We start from the raw sequence: 24329 nt of genomic DNA on the forward strand, positions 1-24329 counted from the left end.
GTCACTTAAATAATTTCCTATAATTGGAGATTTATATTTCTATGTACTTCTTCCTGCTATTTTTGGGGAAAGACCCAACAACACTATAAATAGTCTTATAGCCAGGTCTTTGCATACAAATTTTAGACAGCAGAATTGCTGGGACAAAGATTAATTGTTTAGGCTCTTAATACAAATTATCTTACTTAATGGTGGATGCTTATTTCCTCAATCTTTATCAATACTCTGTGGTTTCTTTATTTTATACTTTTGCCAATTTAGGACTTAAAATCTTAGAGGTAATAGGGGATTTAGAAATGTCTGATAAGGCATATCCCAGTTTTGCCTGATTGGTGGTGAACCACACACCCCGCCCCTTCACCCCCCCACCCCCCGTCCCCCAGCCTGTCCTTAGTGCAAAGCACCATTAACCCCTGACAGGAAGTTCCCATAGCTTTCCTGCAGCAAGTTTTTATACCTGTAAAACGTTACTGCTGTAGCAAGGGGGGATTTAGGAAATGGCTTGCTGGAGACACAGTTTGAAAACAAAGGCCTTTTGCTCTCTGGTCCCTGAAAATTAGTTTCTTGGATGTCGGCATTTATTTGTTTTTTAACCATGATACTCTGTTTTCATGAGAAATGAAGAGATAGTAAATTTTGTGCTTTTTCATTGTAAGTGACTCAGCAAAGGTAAGTAAGCTTCCTTCTGAATGTGTGACTTTTCAGGAAATCATCAATGAGTGGGATGAGCAGGAACGCCTTGCCCAAGAGAAGGCTGAGCAGGAGAATAGCCTGTACAGATACAGGAGCAGGAGTTCCCGGACAGCCCTGAGCGAGGAGGAAGAGGAGGAGCGGGAGTTCAGAAGGCAGTTCCCACTGCATCAGGTCAGGATTTGTTCTGGAATGAATTCCCTTAATAACACACACACACACACTTCCTTCCAATGGTTTTGCAGTCTTTTTTACTAGATCTTATCTATGTATATAAAAGGCTAACATGCAAAGTGTCCCCTCGGGAGTGAGATCGGGAAACCGGGCATTCGACAGCTCGCTATGACATGCTCTGACCACCAGGGGGCAGCGTGGAACGAAGGAAGGCCCCGGCCAGCAGTTGGAGAAGGGAGGCCCCGGCCTGCAGCCTGAAGGCCCCGATCGCTGGCCAGGCCTAGGGACCCTACCTGTGCACGAATTTTGTGCACCAGGCCTCTAGCTGCATATAAGTCGCTACCTCATTTTCTTGATTGTTCACACTCCATCTTTTCCCTTCCTTTTAGTCTGATGAGAACTGAATTTGATATTTCTTTAAAGTTCGATTGCTTTAATGTTATTTACAGGACTTTGAAGATATTTTGGTAGAACCAACACTAGAGGAGAAGGGAACGTCAGATGGTCAAGAAGCAGCAGCAGCCACAGACCCCACCCTCCTCTCCTCAAGCTCTATGCAGGCAGTGATGCTGATTCACCAGCAGCTGTGCCTCAGCTTTGCTCGGTCCCTCTGGTACCAACAGACTCTGCCAACGCATGAGGCAAAGCACTACCTCAGCCTGTTTCTGTCCTGCTATCAGACCGGGGCATCTCTGGTGACACACTTCTACCCCCTAATGGGTACGGCTGTTTACTTTGTTATATTCTTGGGAAATCAAAATGAATAGATACCATTGCTACTTCTGGAACAATGAAAACCATTACCTCCCTGTTTTTCCTAGATTAAAAAATTTTTTTCCCTTTTATTGATTAAGGTATTACATATGTGTCCTTATCCCCTCATTGCCCCTCCCCCCCCGCTCATGCCCTTACCCCCCTGCCCTCCCTCTGAGGTTCGATGGTCTGATCGATGCTTCTCTGTCTCTAGATCTATTTTTGTTCATCAGTTTATGTTGTTCATTATATTCCACAAATGAGTGAGATCATGTGATACTTATCTTTCTCTAACTGACTTATTTCGCTTAGCATAATGCTCTCCAGATCCATCCATGTTGCTGCAAATGGTAGGAGTTCCTTCCTTTTTACAGCAGTGTAGTATTCCACTGTGTAGATGTACCACAGTTTTTTAATCCACTCATCTGCTGACGGGCACTTAAGCTGTTTCCAAATCTTAGCTGTTGTAAATTGTGCTGCTATAAACATAGGGGTGCATATATCCTTTTTGATTGGTGTTTCTGGTTTCTTGGGATATATTCCTAGAAGTGGGATCACTGAGTCTCAAGACAGTCTCTTCAATAAATGGTGTTGGGAAAATTGGACAGATACATGCAAAAAAAATGAAATTAGACCACCATCTTACACCATACACAAAAATAAACTCATAATGGATAAAGAACTTAAATGCAAGATGGGAAACCATAAAAATATTAGAGGAATCCACAGGCAGCAAAATCTCAGACATATGCCGAAGCAGTATCTTCACTGATACAGCTCCTAGGGCAGTGGTCGGCAAACTGCGGCTCGCAAGCCACATGCGGCTCGCGAGCCGCGGTTTGCCGCTCTGTTGACTAATGAGTTTGCCGACCACTGACTTAGGTCATATCCAAGTTTTTCGGTTATAACCTAGGAAACTTAGGTCATATCCAAGTTTTTCGGATATAACCTAGGAACTTGGCATAGTTTCATGACTGCAGCAGTAGTAGGTCACAGTCCTCTAGGCCTATGTTACTTTGGTTGCAGATGGCAGTGAAGTATCAGCTTCATTAGTTCATTATTTTTGAGCATGTTTCTAACATCTTTTTAACTTACTGATGAAATTACTGAGTCCACTGACTTTACTATGACATTAACTTCACAGGCGTTGAACTGACTGACCAACTCTTGGGCAGCCAGCTTTTGGCCTGCACCCTCTCCCATAATACTCTCTTTGGGGAGGCGACGTCAGACCTGATAGTAAAGCCAGATGGACCCTACGACTTCTACCAGCACCCCAACGTCCCAGAAGCACGGCTTTGTCAACCTGTGCTTCAGGGTTTCTCAGAGGCTGTCATTCGGCTGCTGCAGGATTGGCCGGAACATCCGGCACTTGTGCAGGTAGGGTGGGTGGTGCAGAGAGGACACGGAGAATGTGGCCTCTTGCCATCCCTGCGGGGAACTTCTGGGGAGGTCTTTCTTCAGTACCCTGAGACTTTGGATGATTGATATTAACACCAAGATACCCCCAATTCTTTTTCTCCCTGCAGCTGATGGTTGTAATGGACAGAATTCGTAGTTTCCCACTTTCCAGTCCCATCTCCAAGTTCCTGAATGGGTTAGAGATCCTTCTGGCAAAGGCACAGGTATAATGATTCCCCCTCTCCTCCTCATTTTAGTTTGTAATCAATTGGAAAAAAAAAAAATACCCTGTGGCACCATTAGTGTTAGAGGGACAGAAACTTACAGTCTGGGTTGGAGAAGGATAAGCCTTGTTTTTTTCTGACATTGCAAGGGAAACCATTACCTCTGTGAGGCATGTAAGTAGTAGTAGTGACTGCAGCAGTAGTAGGTCACAGTCCTATAGGCCTATGTTGCTTTGGTTGCAGATGGCAGTGAAGTATCAGCTTCGTTAGTTCATTATTTTTGAGCATGTTTCTAACATCTTTTTAACTTACTGATGAAATTACTGAGTCCACCTACCTACCTCACCTGTTCTCGGTGGGATGCAGCGTCCATGGGCACTGAAGGCTTTTGGCCAGGACTTCTCAGTGGGCCTTCAGATTGGCTTAGTGCCTTCACACACTGTCCCCCTCAGTCCTCTCACAGGGAGAGGTAGCTGGTGCTTCCCTGATTGTCAGATTAGGGCCCTGAACTTTGCAGGAGTCATGGACTAATAACAGGAATTGCAGCCCAGGTCTCCAAATCTGTGCTTTTTGTCTGCCTCTAATCGTGGCTCTGCTGGGGTTCTGTCAGGTGACCAGAAAGAACTGGAAGCTGGATGTAAACTTATTATGGCTCTTGGTAAATCAGCATACAAGTTGTTGAAGGACCCAGTGGTGTTTACATAGGAAAAGCCCAGGATGTTCTTGAGGGAGGAGGTGATGAAGGGATTGAAATGGCCATAGTAACTTTTATCTTTGTTTCTGTAGGATTGGGAGGAGAATGCAAGTCGAGCTCTCTCTCTGCGGAAACACCTGGATTTGGTCAGTCAGATGATCATTCGTTGGCGTAAACTGGAACTGAAGTAAGTGATACATTTGTCACTTCCCTTCCCCTCCTGACCTTGTGTCACAGGGACATGTGTGTTTGTTTCTTCTTGTTTGTGTAGTACAGCTAGAGAACAGTTAGATTATGTGCTTTCAGTCGTTAATCACAGCGTTAAAAGCTGGGCATTAGAACAACCTTAGTAGAGACCAGGTGACAACATACCGTCCTGAGGCAGCAAACTGGGAGCCTTCTCCATCTCCATTTAGCTGCTGCTTCTGTGGTTCTAGATATTTCAAATGGATTTCCTTAAATGTGTCCTTGGCCTCTTCTCTCATGTTTCAGCTGCTGGTCTATGAGTTTGGATAATACCATGAAGCGCCACACTGAGAAATCCATCAAGCACTGGTTCTCCATCTATCAGATGCTTGAGAAGCACATGCAGGAACAAACAGAAGAGCAGGAAGGTAACACCTGTCAGATAATGCCTGCTTATTCAGAGGGTCCAAGCTAAACTCATAATGCTGCAAAGTGTGGGATTTACCTGCACCATGTCCCCTCCTGCCACTGCTTTCACAGAGGAGGCGTCATTTGACCTCATGGTATTCCTGAGCGGTCAGCCAAGAAAGCCATGTAGTTCTTCTCTTAATGACAAAGTCAGAGAGGTTTAAGTGACTTTTTCCCGAAAGTAGAGAGTTAGTCATAAGATAAGGTTCCTTAGGCTCTGTATCCATGAGACAAGTCAAAATGAACATTGCTTTCTTGGTAGGTAGCAGTTAATGTGCTTGAGTTTAAAAGTGTTTCATTTCATACTTACAGTGAGCACCTCATAATTCAGTTTCATAATTTGCTGGGAGTGCATTTAACACACACCCTGAGTGCAACTTATTTGTAAATCAGCTTGGAATTTAGCTGCAATCCTTGCTTCAAAGCTTTCTTGTAATTGTGATCTCTACTTGACTGCCATCCTTCAGTGGGTCCCCTAGTAGACTGCATGCATGTTATGAATAGTGAATGATGGTTGCAGGCAGTTGTATGTTTTCCTCTTTGAATCTCTACAGATGACAAACAGATGACCCTGATGTTGCTGGTCAGCACATTACAAGCATTTATTGAAGGATCCTCACTGGGAGAATTCCATGTACGCCTTCAGATGTTACTGGTTTTCCATTGTCATGTCTTGCTGATGCCACAAGTTGAAGGAAAAGGTAAGGAGACACCTTTTTTTTCTCTTTACTTTTATGCTGCAATGTTAAAATGGGTTATACTTTGAATTCTCCTCATGATACAGGTATCTTATTGCATACCAGGATTTAAACACTTCTAGTCATCTTTTACTTTAATGTGATTCACAGTAGATGTAGAGATAAACATTCAAAGTAAAGTACAGTCTGGTTATCAGTGAAGCGCTGACTACTGAACTCTGGCAGAGGTAACCTGCCAGGTGCAGAGCTCGGGCTCAAACTGGCAGGCTGAGGCAGCACGCCTTTCTGTCTAGACAGTGGGTATGTCCTGCTGAGCTTCTGCTTGATCCAGGCCATTGTTAGGTTCTTTGATGTAGTGAGAACACTGCCACTCATCAAGCACCTGCACACTAAACTCCTACTGTCAGTTACTTTCCCCTGACTGCAGCAACTTGGATAACACTGTCACTGTAAAATGAGTATATAGGGTATATGAATGAGCAGTCAAGGTGAGCCTCTTAATATGCCACCTTTTAAAACAGGCTCAGTTTCTGCTGACTTTACAATAATATTTAGAGAAAGCGTTTGAAATTATATTTAGCAGAATGTCTGAGTACACCATCTTTAAGAAAAAAGTGCAACAAGAAATTTCGCTACAAGCTAAAATGAAAAAGTAGGGTAGTTGTTGACAGCCTGCCTCTCTGGGAACTGCTAAATTCAGTTAGGCTCCCTGCTGAGCCTGTGAAACATACTGTAAACTTATGACCTAAAGAGTAATGAGGAAGGCACATCTCTGAATTGTGACGCCCACAGGTGGAGCCAGTAGCACAAGTAGCAAGTGTGGTGTTTTTGTTTCCTTTTCATTTCTTCCAGATTCACTTTGCAGTGTTCTATGGAATTTGTACCATTATTACAAGCAATTCTTTGACCGGGTCCAGGCCAAAATTGTGGAACTTCGTTCCCCCCTAGAAAAAGAACTTAAAGTAAGATGAACAGCTGTCATGATCACTCTTGGGAGAGCAAAATCAGCAAATAGTTTTTATTTAGTTCTGTTCTTTCATCTGTTTAACAATGAGGCAGGGGCTCTGGGGAATGGAGGAGAGCATTGCAACTGTTCAGTAGGATGGCAAGATTTACACTCTGTGGCATTGGCTCCATTGTGACCTGGTTCGGTTTGTGAGGGGCCAGTGGAGTAGTCCGTCAAAGACTCCTCAAGAGAATTGCCCCAGGTGTCTGTTAGTGCTTGCTCCCCTGGTCTTACCAGGCTATTCTTCCAGCTCAGAGGAGCACTCACTGTCCATGTGCCGTGAGGTGCCACAGGGTAAGGAGGACCCTCTCTTTTTTTTTTTTTCTTTTAATTTTTAATTATTTTAGAGAGGAAGGGATAGATAGAAACATTGGTGAGAGAGAAACATCAACATCGATCCACTGCCTCCTGCATGCCCACTGCTGGGGATTGAGCCGCAAGCCAGGCATGTGCCCTACCTGGAATCAAACCTGTGACCTCTTGGTACATGGGTCTGTGCTCAACCACTGAGCCACACCGGCCAGGCATGAGGACCCTCTCTTTTTTATACTTTCAGTGGTGGTGGAACCAACCCTGATATGAGCCAGAGTACATATCAGGTGACCTTTTGATTGTAGCAGTAGTCCTTTTCATTCCTTTGAGACAAACACTGTTCCTTTTTTAGACTTGTTTTGTTCACTGATACAGCCCTGTGTTTGGGATGGAGTGGGCTCTGGTCTTTGGCATACAGATGATCTTAACAGAAACAGAATGATACCAGGTATATAAAACCATCCCTTGAGCTTCATTTATTTTACAGGAATTTGTTAAGATATCCAAGTGGAATGATGTCAGCTTCTGGTCCATTAAACAATCTGTGGAAAAGACACACAGGTAATTCATCTTTTAAAACTGGGGGTGACTAAAGCTCAGAATTTGTGAATGGTAGGCAGCAAGATTACATTGTTATAATGGCCTGACTTAGTGCTGCCTGAACTTATTATAAAACACTAGATTATTTTGGTGTGGCTTTTCAACACCATCCCCTACCACCCAAAGCTTGCTCTACCTGCAGGCTGAATTGGTGTGCCTTGAGGTAAAGCAGACTGTGTGCTATGGAAAGGTTGAATTCTGCCACCCACCAGCTGTTTTACCTTGAGTAAAGTAATCCCACCATTTCTGGCTTTAGTTTTTTCTCCTAGAAAAGGGAGATGACAATACTTGTCATACTTATTCTTTTAAAATATAAGATGATTGTGAATAGCTAATGGAACTCATTGTATACAAAAGGTAAGTTATATGTGTAAACAGTATGATGTTATTTTTACATTTCCTCACTTCCATCCATTTTCCCTCCTCATCTCTGTTATTACCTGGGGCCAGAACCCTCTTTAAATTCATGAAGAAATTTGAAGCTGTCCTCAGTGAACCCTGCCAGTCATCCCTGGTGGAGAGTGACGAGGAGGAACAGCCTGACTTTTTGCCGCAGCCTACAGAAGCAGCTACGAGTGAAGCATCCCCCATTCAGAATCTGAACAAGGCTCTGAGGGAGACCCTGCTAGCCCGGCCAGCAACTGCACAGGTACTAGCTTGAGGAATAGTGTTTCTTATTCCTAGGCCAGTCAGATGGGATTTATGCTTTCTGTACAAGAAGTGTTCTTAGAACTAGGTCAGGAAATGCCTTTAAATTCTTGCTCTTTGGATGTATTTAGCATTTGTATGTCTGTCTGACATCACTACAGAATAAGACAAAAAGCCAGGATCCTGGTGCTGAAAGTTTAATGCTAGCCTAAGAGAAATAAGTGTGCTTACTTGTGAACGTTTCATTTACCTAGATCAGTGGTCGGCAAACTGCGGCTCGCGAGCCACATGCGGCTCGTGAGCCGCGGTTTGCCGCTCTGTTGACTAATGAGTTTGCCGACCACTGCGTAAGGCATTACCCTTACCCAGAAGTTTTGACTTCAGGTTAAAGACATTAGTACATTATTAAAATGTTTTTTAAGTGTTTTTCCCTAAGGCAGTGGTCGGCAAACTCATTAGTCAACAGAGCGGCAAACCGCGGCTCGCGAGCCGCAGTTTGCCGACCACTGACCTAGACAAAAGATTTGAAGTATCAGTGTAGGAATATGCCATTGGAGCTGCCTTTGGGTGCTAACATTGAAGCTGCTGCACCGGGAGTGAATGTATGCAGTGATGTGCTAGTTTATAGTGGTTGCTGATGACCATGGTGTAAATACTCTCATCGTGGCCAATTTCAAGCACCAAGAGTTAAGTGGTGGCTTGCAAAATTCCTGAAAATGTAATAGTCATAGAGACTTTGAGTGAATACGTCTATTACAGGATGGGTGTTCCTGCTTTCTATCCTTGGTTGTAGGGAGATCCAGGATTTGGGGAGGGGAGCATGCCTCAAGAGAGTAACCACTTTTGCCTTCTTACTGAACTTCCCACCCTGGATCCATAGAGGGAGCAATGGAGTTCTTCAATCTATTTTTAGTAGTACAGAAAGCATAATAGAAATTGAGCATATAGTCATGATATGGCTCTACAGATAAGATGGTTGCCAGGTATATTTTATTTATATTTGTCAGCTCACTACTTCCCCTACCACCCATTCTTAGGCTGTCATGCTGATCTAAAACTTTGACATGTTATTAATGACAACACAGGGATTTCAGGGATTCTTAGGGGGAAAAATAATGAAAATATGCCCCTGTGGATGAAAGCTTTCCTCTTCATCTGCTATCTGGGTTCTTGATATTTGAACTGGAAGTGGCAGGCAGGGAGAGATGGCAGTAGAAGTAGGATTTGGCAGATCAGTGTAGCCTTGCTGGGCAGCACAGCACCTCAAAGGCAGCATGCATATTCATCCTACTGCAGCCAGAGATCAGAACCAGAGTCTCCTATGGCTGGCACTGTTGTTGCCAGAGGTGGGGTGGGGTGGGGTGGGGTGGGGTCCTTTACTGCTGTGACTCATGGAATAGCAGTACAGTTTTCTAAATATCCACCTATTTTAATTTCGGTGATGCTACATTTGTTCCTGTGAGACGTCAGAAGAGAGTTTAATATTTGCTGAGCTAGGTGTGTGTGGAGGGTGCAGCACTTATATTTAGTGCCTGAGCAGGTTAGTGCTATTACTTGTGTTCTTGACAGGAAGACCAACCCATGTTCTGTCTTGTAGGCCACAGTTCCAGAACAGTGTCAGGGTGCTCCTTTCCCCTCGGAGGGTGAGCTTCTGTATCGCTTGCCGAAGCTCACGAAACGAATGAGGAAGATGTGCCTGATGCTCATGAAGGAAAGCCGCCTCCCTCACCTAGTGGAAGGCCTCGATCAGTTCACCGGTGGGTGCCTGCAGCCAGGGGCCAGGGTAGGGTTTGCTCTCTGTTTTTCCCAGTGGCCCAGCAGGGCTGGGAATCTGTCACCTATGTCCTTTTTTGACATCTTGAATACTGTTGAGAGTTAATTGAATAAACAAGTGGGCTAAAAACCAGCCGAGCCCAGATATAGGAGCCAACTGAAATGACACAAACTTTCAATATTCCTCTTGTTCTCTCATCTAAACTAGTGCTATTATGCCATTTTATAGCTGTTAGGCCATTTTAGCAGCCTTGTCTATATCAGCTCCTGTTGGTTGCGGCCATGAGTAGAGGGTCACGGAGATGGATTTCCCAGAGTTTGGAAGCTGTCCTTGCTTCTCAAAATGCTGTCTCTTGAGTTAAAGAAAAAGGAAGATTCACCCACAGCCCTCTTGCTTTCTTCACTTCAGAGTGGTGTAGCAGTTTCATCTCCCTGAGCACTTTTGCTCAGGGACTTGAGAACCAAGATTTGCTCAGTAGTATAACATCAGCAGCTAAGGAGAGGAATCCAGCATTTAGTAGGTTGTTTGGACGCTTGGCAGCCCTTTACCACTTCCCCCAGTGTGTATGGTGTCAGAGTGAGGCTGGTCCTTCTTTAATTACGTTATGTTTTGATCTCGGGGAGCTCCTTATTTTGAAAACTTATTAGAATAATAGCCTATTATTATTGCTCAAGATAACCTTTCTGCCTGAGCCTCATGATAAGGGTCAATAGAATACAGGTCCCATGTGCATCTTCTGGATAGGGCACCCGCTCTGTGTGATGCAAAGCATTCTCCCCTCCACTTCCCATGAGGTGCCAAGGGGATTGCATGTGGTGCACTTGCCCTCGCCTGGAAGTTCAGACTGCCTGTGTTAGTCTGCTAGGGTTGCGTTAACAAAGTGCTACATGTTGGACGGCTTAAACAACAAGTTAATTTTCTCACAGTTCTGGAGGCTAAAAGTCCAAGAAGTGTTTGGCTTCTTCTGAGTCCTCTCACCTTGGCTTATACATGGCTGTTTTCTTCTTCTTCTTCTTTTTTTTTTTAATATATATTTTATTGATATTTTACAGAGAGGGATAGAGAGATAGAAACATCGATGAGAGAGAAACATCGATCAGCTGCCTCCTGCACACCTCCTACTGGGGATGTGCCCACAACCAAGGTACGTGCCCTTGACCGGAATCGAACCTGGGACCTTTCAGTCCGCAGGCCGACGCTCTGTCCACTGAGCCAAACTGGTTTCGGCTACATGGCTGTTTTCTCACTGTGTCTTCATACTGTCTTCCCCTGTGTATATCTGTGTTCTAGTCTCTTCTAAGGGCACCACTTATACTAGACTAGAGGCCCAGTGCACGAAATTCGTGCACGGGGGGTGTGTCCCTCAGCCCAGCCTGCACCCTTTCCAATCTGGGACCCCTCAAGGGATGTCCGACTGCCCGTTTAGGCCTGATCCTACTGGGCAGTCGGACATCCCTCTCACAATTCAGGACTGCTGGCTCCCAACTGCTCGCCTGCCTGCCTTTCTGATTGCCCCTAACCGCTTCTGCCTGAAGCCTGATCACCCCCTTACCACTCCCCTGCCAGCCTGATTGATGCCTAACTGCTCCCCTGCCAGCCTCTTTGCCCTTAACTGCCCTCCCCTGCAGGCCTGGTCACCTCTAACTGCCCTCCCCTGCAGGCCTGGTCCCCCACAACTGCTCTCCCCTGCAGGCCTGGTCGCCCCCAACTGCCCTCCTGTGCTGGTCTGGTCACCCCTAACTGCCCTCCCCTACAGGCTTGATCGCCCCCAACTGCCCTCCCCTGCAGGCTTGATCGCCCCCAACTGCCCTCCCTTGCAGGCCTGGTCCCTCCCAATTGCCCTCCCCTGCTGGCCATCTTGTGGCAGCTATCTTTGACCACATGGGGGCAGCCATCTTGTGTGTTGGAGTAATGGTCAATCTGCATATTACTCTTTTATTAGATAGGATAGAGGCCTGGTGCACAGGTGGGGGCCAGCTGGTTTGCCCTGAAGGGTGTCCCAGATCAGGGTGGGGGTTCCCTTGGGGCGTGGGGCGGCCTGGGTGAGGGGCCTGTGGTGGTTTGCAGGCTGGCCACGCCCCCCGGTGACCCAAGCGGAGGCCAGGGCCGGCCAGAGCGGATGGGAAGCTTGGCTTCCTCCATTGCCGGGGAAACCCAAGCCTCCTGCTCACTCCGTGACTGCAGCCATCTTGTTTGGGTTAATTTGCATACTCGCTCCTGATTGGCTTGTGGGCGTAGCAGAGGTGTGGTCAATTTGCATGTTTCTCTTTTATTAGTGTAGATTAGCACCACCCATATGACCTTATTTTACTTTAATTACCTCTTTACAGGTCCTGTCTCCAAAGATAGTCACATTCTGGTGTGCTATGGGGTTAGGACTTCAACATGCATCTGGGGGGATACAGTCAGCCCAAACATTGTTCTGTGGCAGGTGCCTGTTGCAGGTACCTCCGGGTATTCTGGAAGGCAGCATGGTGCTGGAGAAAGAACTTGGGCTTTGGAGTTGGTTAGGCCAGGGTTCATGTCCTGTCGGCAAGTCCACTCTTCAGCTGAAAGGCCTTTAGAAAGAGACAGACCTCTCTGAGCAGCTACAAATAAGTGCTTCCGGAGTTGTGCAGGTGAAAAGGTTGTCTACCAAGGAGCAGGTATAGGATAGGAGTTCTGTGTATATCATATTTACAGGAAATACACCTCAGATTATTTAAATGCCGAGTATCAATCACTGCACACAGTTGGTGCTCAGTAAGTGCTTTTTGCATGATTATAAAACCCTTAAAAAAAGAACTACTTTTGAGTTGTTTATTGTCAAAGGAAATGAAATCCCATGTGTTTTTATTTTTCTGTTGTCATGCAAGGATATAAATATAAATGACATCTGAACCTCATCTCCCAAAATGTCCTTGGTCTTGTGTACTTTTAACACATTAATGAGGCTGGGGATTTCCATATTTCTGTTTCCCCCCAGGTGAAGTAATTTCCTCTGTGAGTGAGCTGCAGAGCTTACAGGTAGAGCCCTCTGCAGAGAAGGAGAAGCAGCGGTCAGAAGCCAAGCACATTCTCATGCAGAAGCAGCGAGCGTTGGCAGACCTCTTTAAGCACCTTGCAAAAACCGGTAAGGTTCTCACTTGAAACCCAGTGGAGTATAATCACCAGGTTTTATGGAGAAAAACAGCATGGATGATTTGAAGGAACTTTCTAGAAACACTGGAGACAGTGGGAAATAGAAGGTGGCCGGCAAGGTTTTAAAATGCCATTCTAAGAGTTCCAGTCACACACATACAAAATCGTGTGATGAACTGTTTGTGATTTCCAAATATTTTCAGTTTTGTAATGTGGTTTCTGAGAAATCGTGTTTTTTATTTTCATCACCATATGTTGTACAGCACCCACCCTTCCAGCATCGCTTAGAGAGCAGTGCTTCTCAAACTTCGGTGCTTGTACAAGTCACTCGGGGAATGTTGTTAAAGTGCACAAGTAGATTCTGTTTCGGTGGGTGTGAGGCAGGGCCTGGGCATCTGCTTTCCAATAGGCTCCTTGGCCAATGCAGTTCTGAGGACTTGACTTTGAGTAACAGTGGCATCGAGGGGCAGGAGCAGGGCAGGGCACATCCACTCTCTCCTGAGCATCTTTGCTCAAACACATGTGACTTATTTCCTAGGTTTGTCTTATCGCAAAGGTCTTGCCTGGGCCCGTTCAAAAAACCCTCAAGAGATGCTTCATCTTCGCCCGTTGGATCTCCAGAGCGCATTGTCTATAGTCAGCAGCACTCAGGAGGCAGATTCTAGGTTTGTTTGTTTAATTATAAATGGAGCCAGTCATGTAAGCCTCCATGTCCTCATTTGCCAAAGGGGATGGCAATACCTCTCTCCTACCATTGCTCTACAGATAGCATTTAGACCAGTGCCTGGTTCAGGATCTGGCTCCTGGTGAGCATTCAGCAAGTGTTAATTTTCTCCCTTCTTTTTCCTTTCTCTTTGCTCGTATTTGCCTCTTTCATTATTTTTTGGTTTTTTGATTTTCCTGAGGTCTCCTTACTTCAATGGAATATACAAGTGAAAATCTGTGAGGGTATAGCCACAGTTTGGGCTCTTTCACAAATATAAACCTTTTTTTTTTTTTTTAATATATTTTATTGGTATTTCACAGAGAGGTAGGGAGAGGGATAGAGAGCTAGAAACATCGATGAGAGAGAAACATCGATCAGCTGCCTCCTGCACACCTCTTACTGAGGATGTGCCCGCAACCAAGGTACATGCCCTTGACCGGAATCGAACCCGGGACCTTTCAGTCCGCAGGCCGACGCTCTATCCACTGAGCCAAACCGGTTTCGGCACAAATATAAACCTTTTATAAATTGTAATATATTCTTGAATTTGAGAGCCTAGAATCTTTGAGACAGAGCTGCCTCTGTTAACTATGGTGAGGTTGTTGTAAATGCTGATTTGCATGAACTGGGTATTGCATACATTTGTGTTTAATTTGCTTAGTAGCCTTCTTGGTGCTTTAAATTCTAGTTCAACACAACATTGTAAACAATACAAATTTTCCGTAAACATTCTGGATTTTCCGTTTTTTAGGAGAATTTGGCTAGGTGGGCTAGCTTTCCCATGTGGTCAGAAGTAGGCTCTCTCCCTTTGACAGAACACATGCTCTCTGGTTCACTGTGCTCCCTAACAAGCCCTATTCTCCCACGTGGAGGTCAGCTGTCATTGTCATGTATCATTTTGTGCTTGGCTTTTCTTAATCATGTGACATCTGCTTGGCCCTTGTAGGCATTGGGATTTATGACCTAGCCTCCACTGCCAAGATAATTACAAAGTTTCCATTAAGGAAACCATATGGTCATCATAATTTATCTCCCCACTATACTTTCAGTGCTGAGTACATGATACATCCTTTGCATAAAGGACTCATGAGTGCCTCATAGAAATCTATTCATACTCTCAGCTTTTGGTTGTGGCTAAATATATCAATCTCTGAATTGTTAGGATCTGGGATGGGATAAGTGATTTTAATTAAGTAAATCACGTTTTAATTTTTTTTTTTTTCAGGCTGCTTACAGAAATCTCGTCCTCGTGGGATGGGTGCCAGAAGTATTTTTATCGTTCTCTTGCACGACACGCCAGACTTAGCGCAGCCCTAGCAGCTCCTGCCAAGGTTAGAGTGGTAGCCCCTCAGAATTGCCAGGGCCCAGGGGAGCTCCAGCTCTGTCATCCCAGGGCAGAACATCATGAAAATTAAAATACAAATCAGTGTAATTTTGTGCCTAATCAGAGAGCATCTTGTAATAAATTTTGTTACATTTGCCAACAGGGCCAAATGCATAAGAAAAAGTATGAAACATAAACTTCAAATTCAGAATACCACCTTCAGATCTTTTTTCCCTTATGAACTGAGAAAAGACCACTAATACCCAATTTTGGTGTGAAACCTAGTTTCTGTTCGTGGAATGTCAAATGATCTGTGGGAGTATAATTTGAGAAGCAGTGCTCAGAAAGATCAGTGTGGCTCACGCCTCTAGAGTGCAGCACACCCTAAGGTTACCTACTACTCTTCTCCTGGAGTTGGGCAGCAGCACCCACAGCACCTTTTCTTCTCCCCCTGCCAGGAAATGGGCGTGGGCAGCATCGAGCGGTGTAAAGGGTTCTCGGCACATTTGATGAAGATGCTTATCCGGCAGCGGCGCTCCCTGACCACGTTGACTGAGCAGTGGATCCTCCTCGGGTAACAGCGGACTAGTTGGGTTTGTGGCCTGAGTTAGCAAGAATTACGTGGGTCAGCTCAGGGTTTCTGCATGTGCTGCTCTCAGTTGTGAAATTAAATCTGAGGCCAGAAAAGACAGGTAGGGTTTCTCCTGGCTTTTGGTGATGCGCCTCTGCCCCCTGGTTCTGACAATACCTCTCAGGAGAAGGGGGCTTGGGAGATGAGTTCATAGCTGAGCCAGACAGTAAATACGGCCATGGCTGAACTGCATTGGGTCTAGAAAAAGGGCATCAGTGGCTGACAGTCTATGCCAGCTGAGAGACAGCGTTGTGTTTATGGATAGGACATCCCAATCTCGGCACAAATCAGATCTGAGTCTGCTTCAGTTTGTTGGGCTTTTTGGATCACAAAGTTTCAATTTGCTCAACCGTACATGGACGGTCCTCAACGGAAATAGATATTTAAAAGGTGAGGACAGTTGGGAAGTCTGTCATCATCTATTGAATGTTGAGAGGTAGTATTTCCAGATTAATCACTTCAATTTTAGGTGTTTGCTGCCCACTTATAAGGGTTTATTGAGCAAAGTATATTACATTTACTAGATTTTTTTTTTTAAAAAGTGGTTGAAATCACTGCATTGGTGTGACTTGCATGTGAGAGGGGTGTAAGGGGTCAGATGATACGCAGTAAGTTTTGATGCTTGTGAAAGACTGAAGGATGTGTCTAGGTGCTTTGGAAGGCATTTGAATAGACTTCTTACCTATTGGAGGGATCCTCCACCCTCCCCCCCCCTTTTTTTAAATTATGTGAAAAAGCCCACACTTGCTTTAGAAATGAATGAATTTACTGTTAAAAAACAACATGGTGACACAGTCTAAGGTGCCTTGTGTTTTTCCCATGGCTTTCTCTGCACAGAAACCTCCTCAGCTGTGTGCAAGAGATTCAGGGCAGGCTGACAGGGCCACTGCTCTACCCCGTGGCCTTCCCCCCCCAGGACAGTGTGCAGCAGTGGACAGAGAGGCTGCAGCACCTGGCCATGCAGAGCCAGATCCTGCTTGAGCAGCTCTCCTGGCTCCTCCAGTGCTGCCCTGGCGCAGCGTCAGTTCCAAGCCAAGGTGATGCCCAGGCACAGGGTCAGTCTTCTATCCTCTGCCCGGAAGGACCAGAGCTCACCACAGGGCAGCTTTCCAGAGCAGTGCCGGACCTCAGCCCATCAGATCTGAGCTATCCATCCCCAGTACCTGGCAATCAGCTGCCCTCTGGTTGCCGGATGCGGAAACAGGACCAGCTTTGGCAACAGTCAACTTTGAGATTAACAGAGATGCTGAAGACCGTTCAAACAGTGAAAGCTGACGTTGACAGAATTAGGCAGCAGTCTTGTGAGACTCTCTTTCATTCCTGGTGAGTGTGCTTATGCCTCTGCTCTTCCTCTGTGTGCTTGGGTACTTGCTCAGAGTTTAGTGATGAGTAAAATTATGCAAGGGCTTGGGCTTCAGTTCCCCGTTTTTCAGCAGACAGGCCTAGTGCTTTGTGGCATATATGTAGCAGTTTCACATACAGCAAGTTTTGCTCTGCTTTCATTTTAGTTGTTGGAAGAAGGACTGTGTGTGTGTGTCGGGCCGGGGAGGCGGCACATACCCCCTTCCTTTCAACATTGTGGCATTTCTGTTGTTGCAGGAAAGATTTTGAAGTTTGCTCTTCTGGGCTGAGTTGCCTGTCCCAGGTGTCAGCTCATTTGCAAGGCCTGGAGTCCTTGTTCATTCTTCCAGGGAGGGAGGTTGAGCAAACAGACCAACAAATGGCATTAGTTGAGAGCCTGGAATATGTCAGAGGAGAAATCCGTAAAGCCACAGATGACTTTACTACCTGGAAGACACATCTTCTCATGTCAGGCAGCCAAGGAGGTAAGGACTGTTATTCAGTAAAGGAGGAAAAGCCCAGCATAGGAGTGATGTCTTATAGACAAAGTCTAGATTATACTAAAGACACATAACTATTTCATTCTAAACATATCTGTCCAGGGTTCTAAGGCAGACAGGTGTGGTTGGACCCACAGCTCTTATTTTCCTACATTCATTCGCGTCCCTTGCCTTGGGATTACTGTCACGTCACTTTCTTTGTAGCACACGTGTATGGAGACACCACAGGCTCCCTCAAGCTGTCACAGACAGTTCTCCCTTATACCGGAAAGCTGAGGGTGGCATTTGACTAAGTGTTTAGACACACCATCTAAACTGTTACTTTCATATTTTTGCATTCTTTTAGCAAAATTGTTTTAATATAAAACGATAACCTTGTAGCTTTATTTAGGCAGGGACTTTGTCCCATTCATCTTTCTATCCAGCATAGCTTGGCACAGTGGCTGATCCATAGTAGGTGCTTACAGGTGACCATTTGTTAAAATAACAAGTGAGCATTGCCAATGGTTTCCTGACACAAATGATCATTTTTTGTTTGTTTGTTTGTTTGTTTGTTTGTTTGTACCATTTACTTAATAGGAAACCAAATATTGGATGAAGGGTTTGTGGAAGATTTTGCAGAGAAAATGGAAACTGCCATCCGGTCCATCCTTTATGCCATCCAGAACTTAGCAGAAAGAAATAGTAAAAAGACAGACGAAAACACTGACCAGACAAGGCCACAGGAAGAGGATGGTATGTCTGAAATCAGGCAAACATTAGTTTCATATTTGATTTAATTTTTCAGTTTGATGGTTTATCTCTGTGACTGAATATTTAAGGACAGATATTTGAAATAAATGACTGGATGAATGGGGATGAAAGGGTTTATCTTCAGTTATTCATCATGTCGTTCTTTTCAGCAGGCTTTGAGAGACTGCAATCAGGACATCTAACAAAACTCTTAGAGGAAGACTTGTGGGCTGACGTGAGCACTTTGCATGTGCAGAAAATAATTTCTGCTGTCTCTGAGCTGTTGGAGAGACTGAAATCGTGTGGTGAGGACGGCACAGCAGCAAAGCACATGGTAACCAACTGTTCTTTATAAGCTTGCTGTCGGGAGTAGACTGAGCAAAGGCAGAGAGGGGGTTTCGCCTCGCTTTGTGGGTGGTCCTAAAGCAGGCCTCTGTGGCAAAATCACTAGGAATTTGCTTTCTTTATAGATGTAAATGCTATTGATAAACTGAAAAGCTTAGGGCTTGTTAGCTAAGAGTTACAGTTGTAAGATGCCTAGGTACAAAAATGCTAGCAATCCAGAATATTCATTATCTTGGTATTTTATATCCTAACCACATTCTCCTGAGTATTCAATGTTCAGTTTGCTGCCATTAACTGAAGTTTAATGGCCACACTCTGCAAATACCATCCTTTCCCAATAAGCCAGCAGAGGAAGCTGTCAAATCCATTAAGTCCTGAGAGGCAGCTTACTTTGTAGGACACTGTATGTCATTCTGTATCATTGCCTCCAGTGCCAACTTTGATTCCCAATGGGATTTGTTTATAAACATTTTATTAACAAACAACTTAGTTAACTAAATGAAACTAAAGTGACTGAGAATTTAAAGTGTACATTGTGTGAACAAGGAAGAAATCTCAGTGAGCAGGTGTGTGTGCATGTTAAAAGTACATAACCCCTACCAGTAGTGACAGTTAGTACCTTGAATTCACAGTGTTGTTACAACCAATGTTGTTATATAGTTCCAGAACATTGTCATCACCATTTTTATCACCCCAAGGAAAACCCAGTACCCCTTTAGCAGTGTGACCAGGCCTTCTGATCTGTTTTGCCCCCAGTTCTTCAGCCAGTCCTGCTGCTGGTTGGTGCGCCTGCTGCCTATGCTCTCCAGGTACTCGGACCTTGTCCTCTTCTTCCTGACCATGTCTTTGGCAACTCATCGTAGCACTGCAAAGCTGCTCTCTGTGCTTACCCAGGTCTTTACGGAGCTTGCTCAGAAGGTAAGGACTACTCATGTGGAGCACCGTGGGCAGCTGGAACATTCTGTACCCATTAGTGTTTGGTTTGACGGGCTTTTACTTTGGACCTTCAAATTTGCTCTCCCTGTGGATTATTTATGTAAGGTTTTGTCTGGCACCCTTTTAATAAGCCTGTTTCAACTGTAGTCTTGGAATCTACAGACCCCTCACTGATGAGCTCCCTAGACTCCAGAGGCTGTCTAATGGCTGCAGCTTTTCACACCCTTCTCACCCTGTCCCCAGTTTGAAGTCTTCAATTAGCTCCAAGCTAGATTTCTAGGATAGATGAATCTGTAAGGCTAAGTTTTCTTTAAATCATTTATATGTAATTATTATGAAATGGTAATGGGGCTTTTAATGTTAGGTGGAGCATTTTTCTTTAATTGGGAAATCACTCACTCATTCATGCATTCATTCATTCAGCCCCTGCACCCAGCAGGAGACAGCCAAATCTAACAGACTGAGCATGGCGTGGTAATCTGATCATGAGGTATCCAATTCTCGAGTTACTCATTTGACCTCTCTAAACCTCACTTTCCTCATTTGTAAAATGAGATCTGCCTATACGCTTAGCATTTTTGTGATAATTTCAATTGAATGTGTACATTTTTGCTTTTTTATTTCTTTAGTATTCCAAGATTTTCTCCAAATCTAAGTACAGTACAGATGAGATTCATTTGAGGGAGATAGGAATTTACAAACTGAAGGTAGGGTCTAGGTTTCTTATAAACAGTTGAGAGTTCCTAGTTCTGAGTATCTGGAGTACTGAAAAGGGAAACAAGAATGGAAGGCAAGCCCATGCCTTGTTTCTAGAGGATAAATATGTGTATTTGTTGAGTAATAAATAAATGGATGCATCTCTGATTTGCCCCCTCTATCTGATGAACACTGAGCCAGTCTTACACATCCCATCATTTCTTGGTGGTGACACTACATGCAAACGACAATAGCAGGACAATGTGTAGTGAGGGTGCCCTGAGATTTGGGTTAGCTGTGTTTTGTCTACTTGCACATTGTACTGGTCTAATAGGTTCTAGAATGATTTTGGCCTTCTGACTTGTGTATATGTTGGGGTGTGTTGTGGAGGAGGAAGTGGTTCTGATATAAGCAAGGTGTTGGGAGCCCAGCGCTGTCCCAGCTGCAGCTACTGTAGTGGTGTGCCCTGCAGGATATCTGAATCTTTCCTGTGTGGTCTTATTCTGCCTGCATCTGAATATATATATATATATATATATATATATATATATATATATATATTTAGCTCAATGGGAAAATTAGGTAAGTTAACAAAAATGTATTTTCAATTGACTTTCTAAGAATACATATCCTGAAAGTGAGTTTGCCTTTCCTTTATTTTTATGTCCATATTGTATTTATTCGTATCCTTTCTGAGTAGTGCTGAGGGAACCTGAAGTAGGTTGGACCAAAGAGCTTATATGCATATATGCATAACCCATGGACACAGATAATAGGCTGCTGAAGGCCTGGGGTATGTGTGGGGGATTCAACGGGGCAAAAGGGGACATACGTAATACTTTCAACAGTAAAGAATTATTTTAAAAAAATTTTTTAAGAAAATAGGTTGATCTAAAATAATAGATCATATTGTAATTATAGCATTTAATCTGCAAAACTCTTTCTTTGTAACTAAGTCACAATCACTGGTCTTGGATCTTACTTCCTTGTTAGTTGGCAACTTACTTTTAACTTATTTTTAGTACATTTTCATCCTCAGAATGACAAATATCTTGATAGCTTGTATTTTCTAAACTTAAAATTTCTCATTCAGAGCCACTATTCAGTTATTTCTATTCAGTTTTGTCCCACACACTAAAGTAGTTGAATTTGCTTTTCAGTTCTTTTCCAACATGAAACACAGTGTTGTTAACACTTCCTGAACTTGATTGTGTCTGGCCTTGTTCTTCACTCTAGACCCCACACTGTTCCAGGTGCCAGGTGGCAGCCAGATGTGGCATGTTCCCCAAGCGGGACAGGTTTGCTTTAAGAGCTGGGGGAAGTCATATTTTTTAATATATTAAAATTTTATTTAAGGAGCGTTGCACAAAATTTCCTTTTTTTTAATTCTCACTGAGGATATTTATCCATTGATTTTTAGAGAGAGTGGAAGAGAGAGGGAAAGACAGAGAAATATCGATGTGAGAGAAACACATCTATTGGTTGCTTCCTGCACGAGCCCCAACCAGGGCCTGGGCCGGGGAGGAGCCTGCAACTGAGGTACATGCCCTTGGCCGGAATCGAACCTGGGACCCTTCGGTTCACAGGCCAATGCTCTATCCACTCAGCTAAATCGGCTAGTGCAAAATTTCCATTTTTCAAGTAAAAATGAAACCTCCCTCTTGTAGCATCTGCTTTAAGTTGTTGTACCTTCAGGGTTACATGTCTTCTCCCTCTCTTCTCGGGCTTACTAATTTCAGAAGAAAATAAGAGAAACAAAACCCCTTTGGGATTTAGACACTGAGAGGTCTACTCTCTGACTTGCTCCTAAATACTTTCCCTAATACACATCATTCAGATTTCTGTCTTGGCAAAATGACAAATTAACCACACACTAGAGGCCTCTTCAAAGTCAGAACCTCATATATTAAATCTGATGTCAAGCTTTGAAACTACATAGTAACTGTCATCACCAAGGAAGAAGAAAACGTCAAAGGCCTACCATACTTCTATCAGATTTAAAATACTGAGCTAGGAAAGAATTAAGCATTTGTTTGAATTTTTGTGTGTGTGTGATAGGACTGAAAATCTCCTTCTGTATTGCCTAACTGTTCACTCTTTTATGTTCAAGGGATTTTGCCTGCCTAAAGAATTTATGGAAGATTCAGCAGGCGAGGGAGCAACTGAGTTCCATGACTATGAGGGAGGTGGAATTGGAGAAGGTGAAGGCATGAAGGATGTGAGTGACAAGATAGAAAATGAAGAACAGGTACGTTTCACATGCCTGAAACATATACAGGGTTTACAGAAGACGGCTCCCCTTCCCCTTTCTTTTTAATACTTAAATTACTGACATAAATGTCAATGGTTTTCAAACTGAGATCTGTGAACCTCTAAGAATACTCGGGTATGGTGAGTGGGTGTAAATAAAAAGCATAAAGATCATAGAAAGGAACTTTGCAACTCAGTCACTGCTTATGGCTATAATTTGAGAGAGAGATGATTTAACAGTTTTAAATGGGGAGGTTGTTGCTGTTGATTTTTCTAAAGTATTTTTGGTAGTAGTCCATTTAAGAATAAAAAGGTTGGCTTTTGGCTTTTCTTTATTTCTCAAGTTTAACTTAACATATAGTACTTTTCTAATAGGAAAAATTTAGAGTTAAAAGAGTAAGCCTAATAGGAAAAGTACAACCCAATGCAAAAAAATATGAAGAGGGATAAAAAAAAAAAACCCAGAACAATTTGGCAGTATATAATAAATTTTAAATTGTATTATCTTCTTTGACTTAGGAATTCCATTTTTTATAGAAATGCTAATAAGGATCAAAGATATGATGCAGAGCAGTACTGTAAATAATTAAACAGAATGAGCTAGATTTATATGTATTAACATGGAAATATATCTAAAAGACATTTTTTATTTTTATTTTTTTTAAAGACATTTTTTAAATTAAAAAAAAGCAAATCTCCAGTTTGTAAAGTATGAATCCTTTTTTATTTAAAAAGATGTCAGGAGGCAGGTATTGATACATAACACTTATATTAATATTTATAATGTATTCATGAATAAAAAGATGCAGCAGAATGTTATTGATGGTAATTTATTTGGAAAATTTGGAAGATGGTGGTGCCATGGGAAACTTAACTCTTAATGTTGTGCTTAGAATTCTTTTAATAAGATTTTATTATTTTTGTATTTCAAAAAAGGACTTTAAAAATTCATTCATAATGAAAGAGATAACAATCATGAATCTTTCACCCCAAATACCACATAGAATATATAGGAATATATAGTTTAAGGAGAAGTGAACCAAGTTGCATTCACAGTGTGTTACTGTCTGTGAGAGATCATAGTGACACAATATTAAGACTAGATGCATGGTGCATGAAATTGGTGTGCAAGTAGGGTCCTGAGGCCTGGCCAGTGATCAGGGCTGATCGGGGCCTTCCGGCTGCCAGCTGGGGCTTCCCTTCCCCGGCTGCCAGCACCGGCCAGGGCCTCTTTCCCGGCTGCCGGCTGCCGGCTGTCGGCCGGGGCCTTTCTTTGTTCCGCACCACCCCCTGGTGGTCACCGCACATTATAGTGAGCAATAGAACTCCCGGTCTCCTGGTCGAACTCCTGTGGGGTCACTTTGCATATTAGCCTTTTATATATATATAGATATGGGCAGTAAGATTGATGAATTTTTTTTATCTTACAGAGAATGCATATTCTTTTTAAATGTGTCTGGATTCTTTAAAAAAAAAATTCACTTAAAACCACAACAAAATTTCTGTATTCTCTAATCACAAATGCAGTAAAACTGGAAATTAACTATAGAAATCTTATAGCAAATGAGAAATTATTGTGTGGTTATCTGTGTTCTTTTTCTCTTCACAGAGATAACTTTATGCCATTAACCTTAGCATTTATATACATATTTATATTCTATTTAGAACTGAATAAACATTAGTTAAGTTACATTTGTTTGTGTTTTCTTTATGCTTTGTGATACAGGCAGAAGATACATTTCAGAAGGGTCAAGAAAAGGATAAAGAGGATCCTGACTCAAAATCAGACATTAAGGGCGAGGATAACGCCATTGAGATGTCAGAAGACTTTGATGGGAAGATGCATGATGGGGAGCTTGAAGAACAAGGTTTGAGACTATCTGTCACTGCATTCGTGCTTTTGAAAAATAATTTTTTTAATCAGAAAGTTATGTGTTCCCAAAAAGGAGCCTGTTGTCCTATAAGAATCTTTTGGACCAAGTTGGTTATTCTGCATAACTTCTAATGAGTACATTAGCACTTATTATGCACCATCACCATCTCCACCCAGGTGGAGGACCATAGGCAGTTTTGGAGATTCTTCTCTGAGGAACCTGAGACATTGGCTTGTGCTTCTGCTG

The 24329-nt window shown here is 43.4% G+C and overlaps 1 protein-coding gene across 3 annotated transcripts in view; it reads left to right on the forward strand.

Moving 5' to 3' along the window:
• The window catches only part of MDN1 (midasin AAA ATPase 1), a 163912-nt gene that overhangs the window by 114914 nt on the left and 24669 nt on the right, over positions 1 to 24329 (forward strand). For 2 of the 3 annotated variants that reach the window (XM_080666284.1, XM_080666286.1), the window contains exons 64-85: positions 706 to 864; positions 1314 to 1584; positions 2762 to 2997; positions 3147 to 3242; positions 4029 to 4123; positions 4429 to 4550; positions 5145 to 5291; positions 6141 to 6250; positions 7094 to 7167; positions 7657 to 7855; positions 9452 to 9611; positions 12594 to 12740; positions 13287 to 13413; positions 14680 to 14785; positions 15237 to 15352; positions 16247 to 16732; positions 17009 to 17235; positions 17830 to 17985; positions 18153 to 18316; positions 19084 to 19245; positions 22070 to 22207; positions 23936 to 24077. In XM_080666284.1, the coding sequence (XP_080522410.1) occupies positions 706 to 864; positions 1314 to 1584; positions 2762 to 2997; positions 3147 to 3242; positions 4029 to 4123; positions 4429 to 4550; positions 5145 to 5291; positions 6141 to 6250; positions 7094 to 7167; positions 7657 to 7855; positions 9452 to 9611; positions 12594 to 12740; positions 13287 to 13413; positions 14680 to 14785; positions 15237 to 15352; positions 16247 to 16732; positions 17009 to 17235; positions 17830 to 17985; positions 18153 to 18316; positions 19084 to 19245; positions 22070 to 22207; positions 23936 to 24077 (3640 nt within the window). The remainder of the gene's footprint in view (positions 1 to 705; positions 865 to 1313; positions 1585 to 2761; positions 2998 to 3146; positions 3243 to 4028; positions 4124 to 4428; positions 4551 to 5144; positions 5292 to 6140; positions 6251 to 7093; positions 7168 to 7656; positions 7856 to 9451; positions 9612 to 12593; positions 12741 to 13286; positions 13414 to 14679; positions 14786 to 15236; positions 15353 to 16246; positions 16733 to 17008; positions 17236 to 17829; positions 17986 to 18152; positions 18317 to 19083; positions 19246 to 22069; positions 22208 to 23935; positions 24078 to 24329) is intronic. The other variant, XM_080666285.1, reaches the window with a different exon arrangement.

This window comes from Plecotus auritus (genome assembly GCF_963455305.1).
Source record: "Plecotus auritus genome assembly, chromosome: 4".
NCBI lineage: Eukaryota > Metazoa > Chordata > Mammalia > Chiroptera > Vespertilionidae > Plecotus > Plecotus auritus.